At 42.9% G+C, this 9,272-nt stretch overlaps 1 protein-coding gene across 4 annotated transcripts in view; it reads left to right on the top strand.

Moving 5' to 3' along the window:
* PTDSS1 (phosphatidylserine synthase 1) overlaps window positions 1-9,272 on the top strand; it is a 67,194-nt gene that overhangs the window by 32,708 nt on the left and 25,214 nt on the right. For all 4 annotated transcript variants that reach the window (XM_028500731.2, XM_007110739.4, XM_007110738.4 and 1 more), the window contains exons 5-6: window positions 5,106-5,264; window positions 8,796-8,947. In XM_028500731.2, the coding sequence (XP_028356532.1) occupies window positions 5,106-5,264; window positions 8,796-8,947 (311 nt within the window). The remainder of the gene's footprint in view (window positions 1-5,105; window positions 5,265-8,795; window positions 8,948-9,272) is intronic.

The following is a 9,272-nucleotide window of genomic DNA, read 5'->3' as shown; positions in this document are numbered from 1 at the left end:
CAGACAAGCAAAAGCTAAGAGAATTCAGCACCACCAAACCAGATTTACAACAAATGCTAAAGGAACTTCTCTAGGTGGGAAACACAAGAGAAGAAAAATTCCACAAAGACAAACCCAAAACAATTAAGAAAATGATAATAGGAACATACATATCAATAATTACCTTGAATGAAAATGAATTAAATGCTGTAGCCAAAAGACACAGACTGGCTGATTGGATACAAAAACAAGACCTGTGTATATGCTGTCTACAAGAGACCCACTTCAGACCTAGGGACACATACAGACTGAAAGTGAGGGGATGCAAAAAGATATTCCATGCAAGTGGAAATCAAAAGAAAGTTGGAGTAGCAATACTCATATCAGATAAAATAGACTTTAAAATAAAGACTGTTACAAGAGACAAGGAAGGATACTACATAATGATCAAGGGATCAATCCAAGAAGAAGATACAGCAATTATAAAAATTTATGCACCCAACATAGGAGCACCTCAGTATATAAGGCAAATACTAACAACCATGAAAGGGGAAACTGACTAACACAATAATAGTGGGGGACTTTAACACCCCACTTACACCGATGGACAGATTATCCAGACAGAAAATAAACAAGGAAATACAAGCTTTAAATTATGCAATAGACCAGATAGACTTAATTGATATTTACAGGGCATTCCACCTGAAAGCAGCAGAATACACTTTCTTCTCAAGTGCCCACGGAACATTCTCCAGGATATATCACATCTTGGATTACAAATCAAGCCTTGGTAAGTTTAAGAAAATTGAAATTGTATCAAGCATCTTCTCCGACCATAATACTGTGAGACTAGATATCAATTACAGCAAAAAAACTGTAAAAAACACAAACACATGGAGGCTAAACAACATGCTGCTAAATAACCAAGAGATCACTGAAGAAATCAAAGAGGAAATTAAAAAAAAATACCTAGAAACAAATGACAGTGAAAACACGATGACCCAAAACCTATGGGACACAGCAAAAGCAGTTCTAAGAGGGAAGTTTATAGCAATTTAGTCTCACCTCAAGAAACAAGAAAAACCTCAAACACTCTAACCTTACACCTGAAGCAACTAGAGAAAAAGAACAAAAAAAAAAAAACCCCAAAGTTAATAGAAGGAAAGAAATCATAAATATCAGAGAAGAAATAAATGAAATAGAAACAAAGAAAACAATAGCAAAGATCAATGAAACGAAAAGTTGGTTCTTTGAGAAGCTAAACCAAATTGATAAAACTTATGCCAGATGCATCAGGAAAAAAGGGAGAATAGGACTCAAATCAGTAAAATTAGAAATAAAAAAGAAGAAATTACAACTGACACCACAGAAATACAAAAGATCATAAGAGACTACTACAAGCAACTATATGCCAATCAAATGGACAACCTGGAAGAAATGGACAAATTCTTAGAAAGGTACAACCTACCAAAACTGAACCAGGAAGAAATAGAAAATATAAACAGACCAAACCCAAGTAACGAAATTGAAACTATATTTAACAATCTTCCAACAAACAAAAGTTCAGGACTAGATGGCTTCACAGGCAAATTCTATCAAACATTTAGAGAAGAGCTAACACCCGTCCTTCTCAAACTCTTCCAAAAAGTTGCAGAGTGAGAAACACTCCCAAACTCATTCTACAAGGCCACCATCACCCTGATACCAAAACCAGACAAAGATATCACAAAAAAAGAAAACTACAGGCCAATATCACTGAGGAACATAGATGCAAAAATCCTGAACAAAATACTAGCAGACAGAATCCAACCACACATTAAAAGGGTCATACACCATGATCAAGTGGGATTTATCCCAGGGATGCAAGTGATACAGCCACTGTGGAGAACAGTATGGAGGCTCCTTCTAAAAATAGAACTACCATATGACCCAGCAATCCCACTCCTGGACATATACCCTGAGAAAACCACAGTTCAAAAGGACACATGCACCCCAGTGTTCATTGCAGCACTATCTACAATAGCCAGGACATGGAAGCAACCTAAATGTCCAACGGCAGGGGAATGGATTAAGAAGATATGGTACCTATATATGGAATATTACTCAGGCATAGAAAGGAATGAAATTGGGTCATTTTTAGAGATGTGATTTTTAGAGTCTGTCATACAGAGTGAAGAAAGTCTGAAAGAAAAAAATAAATATCATATATTAACACATATATGTGGAATCTAGAAAAATGGTACAGATGACTCTGTTTGCAGGGCAGGAATAGAGATGCAGATATAGAAAATAGATGTGTGGACACAGGGGGCCCGAGGCAGTAGATGGTGGGACAAATTGGAAGATTAGGGTTGACACATACACACTACCATGTGTAAAATTGATAGCTAGTGGGAACCTGCTGTGTAGCACAGGGAGCTCAGCTCGGTGCTCTGTGACCACCTGGAGGGGTGGGATCGGGTTGGGAGAGTGAGGTTGAAAGAGCAGATGGGAACCTGTGCTGTCTGTGGGCAAATAATTTCCAAAGAGAGGACCCTAAAGAGGGTGGAGTACATGTGTTCTTTCTGCTTCCAAGGTCACCACCTTCCCCAGGGAGGAAGGAGCGAGAGAGCAGGGCAGGAGGCCCAGAGATCCTTCCACACTGCGAAGGCTGTCTTCCCAGACACCGCCCCCCACTCCAAATACACACCCCCCACCCCAGAATGGTCTGATTTGTGATCTGCAAAATCATTTTGTATGTAGAGAATCGATTACAGAGAGATCAGTTAAAATCTGCAGACTTAAGCTAGAGCTGGGTAGTCAGGTGCTTATCAGAGCATCATGTGTACATTTCATAGTTTTAGAAAGCTACTGCAGGCATCTAAGCAAGAAATAACAGTGGTGGTGGGATAGACGGAGGAAAAAACACTTGGGGAGGTAAAATTAATAGGACTTGGTGTTTGGTTAAGTGTTGGACAAGCAAGGGAGAGGGTGGAGCCACCCAGGTCAGCGATCCACCAGTTGGGAGGTAGGCAGAATCTGTCCTTACCTACTGCTTACTTCCACCTCCCCAGACTTGGTTTCCCCACCTCTGTGTCCTCATTTCATGCCTTGTCCTCCCGCTTCCAGGGGTTCGTGCCTGCGTCTGCTGCTGCCCGTCTGCACTAGACCACGGTGTCCTGTATCCCTCCCAGCACCAGGATCTCGGGATCTTCCAGATGTGATTATTGGCAGATTTGTTCATAATAATTATATGCCAGTAGACACATTTGGCTCTTTATGGTTTTCAGAGTGCCTTTACATTTGTTGAACACATAAATATTCTCTTAGAGAGTAGTAGAAAGGCCTCCAAAGTGGTCTTCAACCCATGATTCCCTTAAGAACAGATTTCGGAAAACAGAACTTAGCCCTTTCTTATCTAACCCTAAGCAGCCCACTCTGGAGTAAATAAGAGGAGAGGGTGGTTGAGGAATTCGGGGTTGGCTGAGCCTTAAGCTCTCCTTAACCTTTAAGCTGTCCTTAACCTAACCTGTTACTGCTTTAGCCCAAGGGTGTTTCTCTCTGTCCGTCTGTGATTCGTGGGACAGGCACGTGCTCCAGAGCCTGGAAAGAGAACATTCATCTCATTGCAGTGCAGTCTGGTTTTTTTAAGGCTTCTCTTGACTCACCCCTATTGATTTTTTCCTCTTTTCTCTAGATTTCCCACTTACACATCATGATACCACATCAGAATGTTTCACAAAAAAAAAAATGCAGTTTTTAAAAATGCCCTTTCAGCTTTGCAAATTAAAATGGATTAGGTCTGAGAAAGGCTTCAGAAGTCTGATGCGGAGGGTTTCAGAAGAGACGGGAGCAGCATGGTGCTCCTTTGGCTCCCTCAGAAAGTATTGCTTCTAAAATTTGAAACTATTATACTTTATAGGAATTCTGTCAGCCAGCTGAAATCGTACTCCTTCCTATCAGAATAATTTGGGGAAAAAAGAATGTGAAATTTAGAGCTTCCTGAGAAATGTTGTCATATGATAATGACTTCACAATAAACACAGAAATATAAGGAAGTTGATTTAAAATTACGTTAAAACATATTAAAAACAAAAAGATTAGAAGTGGAACCTAAATTCTTAAAAGCTTTGCAATGTTTTAATATTTAAATTATGTAATAGTTGGTACATTTTTGAGTGGAAGAGTAGTTCTGTTTTCCTCTAATTTCTGAAGTTGGATGTTTCAGCTTTTCTTCTTTCCTAATAAAAACGTTTAAGGCTTTATATTTTCCTCTAACTTCTGCTTGACTGCGTCTCATCATTTTGATGTGTAATGTTTTCATTATCATTTAATACTGAATATATTTTAAATTCCTATTATGATTTCTTTTTTACTGCATGATATTTAGAGATACGTTTTAAAATTTCTGAATCTATTGGGTTTCTATTTATTCTTTATTTGTTGGGATCCTATTTATGTTTTTGTTAATGGCTTTAACACAGTTGCCCTATGGGCAAGTGACGTGCTATATGATACCACTTCTTTTTTAAAAAAATAAATTTATTTATTTATTTATCTTTTTTTTTTTTTTTTTTTTTTAATTTTTGGCTGCGTTGGGTCTTCGTTGCCGCACACGGGCTTTCTCTAGTTGCGGCGAGCGGGGGCTACTCTTCGTTGCAGTGGCTTCTCTTGTTGTGGAGCACGGGCTCTAGGCACACGGGCTCAGTAGTTGTGGCATGCAGGCTCAGTAGTTGTGGCTCGCAGACTCAGTAGTTATGGTGCATAGGCTTAGTTGTTCCTCAGCATGTGGGATCTTCCCGGACCAGGGCTCGAACCCGTGTCCCCTGCATTGGCAGGTGGATTCTTAACCACTGAGCCAGCAGGGAAGTCCCGATACCACTTCTTTAAGATGGGTTAAGCCTTTGTAAAATGGTTTTGCTTCCCACTTTAACCAAGCTTTTGCAATTCAGAGCAAAGCAATTCTGGTGTATAAACGCTAATACTTGTCCATTTTCCCTCAAGCATCTCAGTTACCAAAACTTTTTATTGGGCAGGACATATATTAATTATCAAGAGCATATCAGTTCTTTTCATTTTTTGTCCAAATCCTGGAAGCAAGTTGATTTCTAGAGTATTACTAATTATTTCCTTTTTATTTTAAACAGGAGTATGCTGTGAACTGCCATGTTATCACCTGGGAGAGGATTATCAGCCATTTTGATATATTTGCCTTTGGACATTTCTGGGGCTGGGCTATGAAGGCCTTGCTGATCCGTAGTTATGGTCTCTGCTGGACAATCAGTATTACCTGGGAGCTGACTGAGGTAAGAAGGGGGTGTGGGCTGCTATCTAGATGCTACCTTGTGGACAGTTTATATGCAGGAAGAAGACAGTCCATCAGTTAAGAGTCAAGTAATCCATTCTGCAGCTCCTGTGGTACAAAACTGTTTAAATCCCCAAGGGATATTTTATACCTTTGTCAAACAAACAGAGAAACTCCTTGTCAGCTTAAGGTCTGCTCTGTCTCAAGTCTTAAAGAGAAACAAATGGAATCAAGCTAAAGAATGAAGTTAAAATCCTAAGCAAGATAATTCAGTGGCAATGAGGACATCTGCTGAGAAGTTAATAGGTAGTTTACCCACTAACTAGTTTCCAGTTAAATAGAACTGTGGTGTTTGGGAATTATGAGGCCATCCAGGACATTGTGTCACTTAAAAATGGATTCCCAGTGTAGCTCAAATATCACGGTCATCAAAAGTTTGTCTCATTCAGTGAATGAAAGAGATATATTCTTGAAAAACTATTACCGAAATGATATTTTGGGAACTAATTCATTTACTGTTCAGTTATTATGTTATTCTTAATCATTCCCAGGGAACAAAATTTGGCCATGTGCACAGTTATTTCTTGAGGCCGTTCATTGTCCTGACCCTAACTTTTGGCAAAGCATGCCAGTTAGATATTCGCTTCTATTAATGTTCCTCTCATGGCCCTGAGGCTAGAAGCCCGAGTTCAGGGTGTGGGCAGGGCTGGTTCCTTCAGAACCTGTCCCAAGCCTCTCTTAGGCCTCTGCTCATGGTTTGCTGGTCATCTTTGCTGTTCCTTGGCTTGTAGATCACTGCAATCTCCGCCTCCATCTTCACGTGGCCTTCTCCCTGCATGCGTTCACATGGCATTCTTTTCGTAAGGACACCAGTCATGTTGGATTAGGGGCCGACCTCCTCCAGTACGACCCCTTCTCAACTATTACACCTGCAGTGACTGCATTTCCAAATAAGCTCACATTATAAGGTCCCGGAGCTTAGGACTTCCAACGTATGGCTTTTGAGGGGGAACGATTCAACCCATAACAGTGCCCAGCACTGTTCATACGTCATCCTGAATCTTCGTCATAACCCAGAAGGGCAGTGTGTATCCCCAGCGTACCGATGGGAGCCAGAGCTCAGAGCCAGGAGGGGATCCAGAGGTGCTGGATGGGGAACGCGGCCCGTGCGCCTGCCCTCATGCCACGGGCTCCCTCTAACCTGCAGGCATCTTCAGGACCTCACAGCCATGAGACCTGTGCAGGGCACTTGGCCTTCCTCAGCCTCCCTTGCTTCCTCCCCTGCCCGCCCCCCCTCCCCCCACCACTGGGCCTCTTGCGCCTCCCTTTTCCTGCCTCAGCACCCTGTCGTCCCCAAGTCCTGGTGACTCTTTTCTCAACACCTCTCCAGTTCATCCCTCTCTCATCTGGATTTCCCATCTCCTCCCTGCACACTGTCTTTTGCCAAAGTGAACCTTTCATCCCTCAGCCTGATCACATCCTTCTCCGAAAAACTCTTCCCTGTTGGTCCATTGCTCTTAAGACAAAATCCAGGTGGCTTCTGAACCAGCCTCTGAGGCCTGGTGTTAGCTGGCCCAGCCCACCTCCCCAGCCTCCTTGAACCCTCTCACCTGCCCTCTGCTCCAGCCAGCTTTGCATTCTTCACTTCAAAGATGCTGTGTCCTTTCCTCCCATGGAGCCTTCCTCTGAGTTCCTCCCTCTCTGCCCTGCTCCCTGCACTGGCTGGGCTCATGTTTGTACACATGGAAATAGAGCACCTGGCTCTTCTCCTCTGAAACACTCAGCATAGGTTAAATACTTGATAGATGTTTTCTTTTCTGCTAAACGTTATGCCTCAAGAGGGCAGGACCCATGTCTGCCCAGTCCCAGACCCCAGCGCTCTGCCTCATACATACAGGCAGACGCTCCCAAATCCCTAGGGAGTGAACAAATGTGGCTCCTTCCAGCTCCCCAACTCCGCTCTCTTTGGGCTTTCTCACCCCTGAATCCGGTACTTTCCAGAAAGGCTCCTCGGGCAGACGTATGTCCTCCACATCCCCTACCCAGTATTTTTTTTTTTTTTTTTTTTTTTTGCCGTACGCGGGCCTCTCACTCTTGTGGCCTCTCCCTTTGCGGAGCACAGGCTCCGGACGCGCAGGCTCAGTGGCCATGGCTCACGGGCCCAGCCCCTCCGCGGCATGTGGGATCTTCCTGGAGCGGGGCACGAACCCGTGTCCCCTGCATCGGCAGGCGGACTCTCAACCACTGTGCCACCAGGGAAGCCCCCCCCACCCAGTATTATTTCAGCAAGTCTGTCGTTGGCTTCTGCAGAAGTTTCTCTCTGCGCCGTGTGAGTTAATGCTCCATGTCATGGCTTGGACCTGGGAATGCAGTCCCGGGTGGTATGTGGCCCGCAGCACACAGCCCCTCGCTGTCACATGTGGGAGCTGTTCGGTATGTCCTCGGAGGCAGGCACCTCAGGAAGGCAAACTCCTCGTATAATATTTGTATTCTTTTACAATCTATGAAATGCTTTCATGAATAGTTTTAACTTGTAGCATTTATTATATTACTTCAGAGGTTTATAATCATGGGGTTGCCTCTTTCCAGAGAACTGTCAGGCGTTGTCTTTGTAATTTCAGACCTTCTTAAAGCGGGCCTTCACACAGCACGCCATGCTGCTTGATACAGCCGATAGGTCCTTTGTTTGGGACAAAACTATTTCCGTAAAAGATTTCTGTTCCACCCTTGATCTCACTGTGCCCTTTTTCTGGAATGTCCTCACCTTCATCTCCATCTCTTGAAATCAGTCATTCCTGTCCTTAATGATCCCACTCCACCCTGTCTTCCTTCCAGAAGTCTACCGCCATTGCCGTCTATCAGAATGAATCTCTTAGTGTCCCTGCTGTTTCAATTTATGTCACCATGGTAACACTTGCCACAGCATACCTGATTTTGTGTTCTGAATAAGCATCTGGCCTCTGCCCTTAAGATCAAGAACCTTGATCCATTTTATCTCACCACCTTGTACATCGTAGGCACTTAATAAAAGATTATCGCTGCAAATCAGTTAGTGTGAGATTTCCTATTAAGCTAATTTACCACTTACTCACTGTTTTTCCCAAATATCTATAGACCGTTTCTAAAATACACAGCTTAAATTCTCAAGCGGCTAATTTTGAGGATTCTGCCGGTGCCCCGTAGGCAGTTAGGAACACTTGCTCTCTCCCCTCTTCTGGGTCCGTGTCATGTTGTCATGAGCCAAGGTAATTTACTGGTAGTATTTTTCAAGATGGGTTATCATTTCTTTAAAGCCCTGTGTCCAAAAAAAGAGGAGCTGTTTGGATTAGCAGTATTTGCAAACCATCCACAAAATAAACAAGAACCTGATTACAGACCTTGGTTTTTTTTTTTTTAATACATCAGGAAAACCTAAAATGTCAACACGTTTTGCTAAGAGAATGTACTATTAAAAGGAAAGTTATCTTTCTGCGTGGTACCCCAGGTTTGTTTTTTTCACGTGTGTTTTTTCATCATCGCTTGTGTTTCTCAGCTTTTCTTCATGCATCTTCTGCCCAATTTTGCCGAGTGCTGGTGGGACCAAGTCATTCTGGACATCCTGCTGTGCAACGGTGGTGGCATCTGGCTGGGCATGGTCGTCTGCCGGTTTTTAGAGATGAGGACTTACCACTGGGCAAGCTTCAAGTGAGTCATCTTCCTCCGGGCCCCGAGTCACGGTTTCTCACAATGTCGATTTAACTGCCTCAGTAGCATGCAACATGAGTACGTTCTCTGATGGTAAGGAATAAATTATGCATTAGTAACTGGAACTCAAAAATGATTATAAACCCAGTTTCAGGCATTGATCCAGAAAATTCTAAATCATTTACGAGTTTCTCAAATCCATCCCCTCCTTTTTATCCATATGCCTCAGCCTGAATTCAGACTGCCATGGCTGGATTGATTAGTCCCTTGTCCCCTCTAAGTCTTCTGCCACCATTGCTTGAATGATCTTCTTTTTTTTTTTTTT

This window comes from Physeter macrocephalus, chromosome 15, assembly GCF_002837175.3.
Source record: "Physeter macrocephalus isolate SW-GA chromosome 15, ASM283717v5, whole genome shotgun sequence".
Classification (NCBI taxonomy): Eukaryota; Metazoa; Chordata; class Mammalia; order Artiodactyla; family Physeteridae; genus Physeter; species Physeter macrocephalus.
Note: the sequence above shows the minus strand (reverse complement) of the source record. Positions and strands in the feature narration are given on the sequence as shown.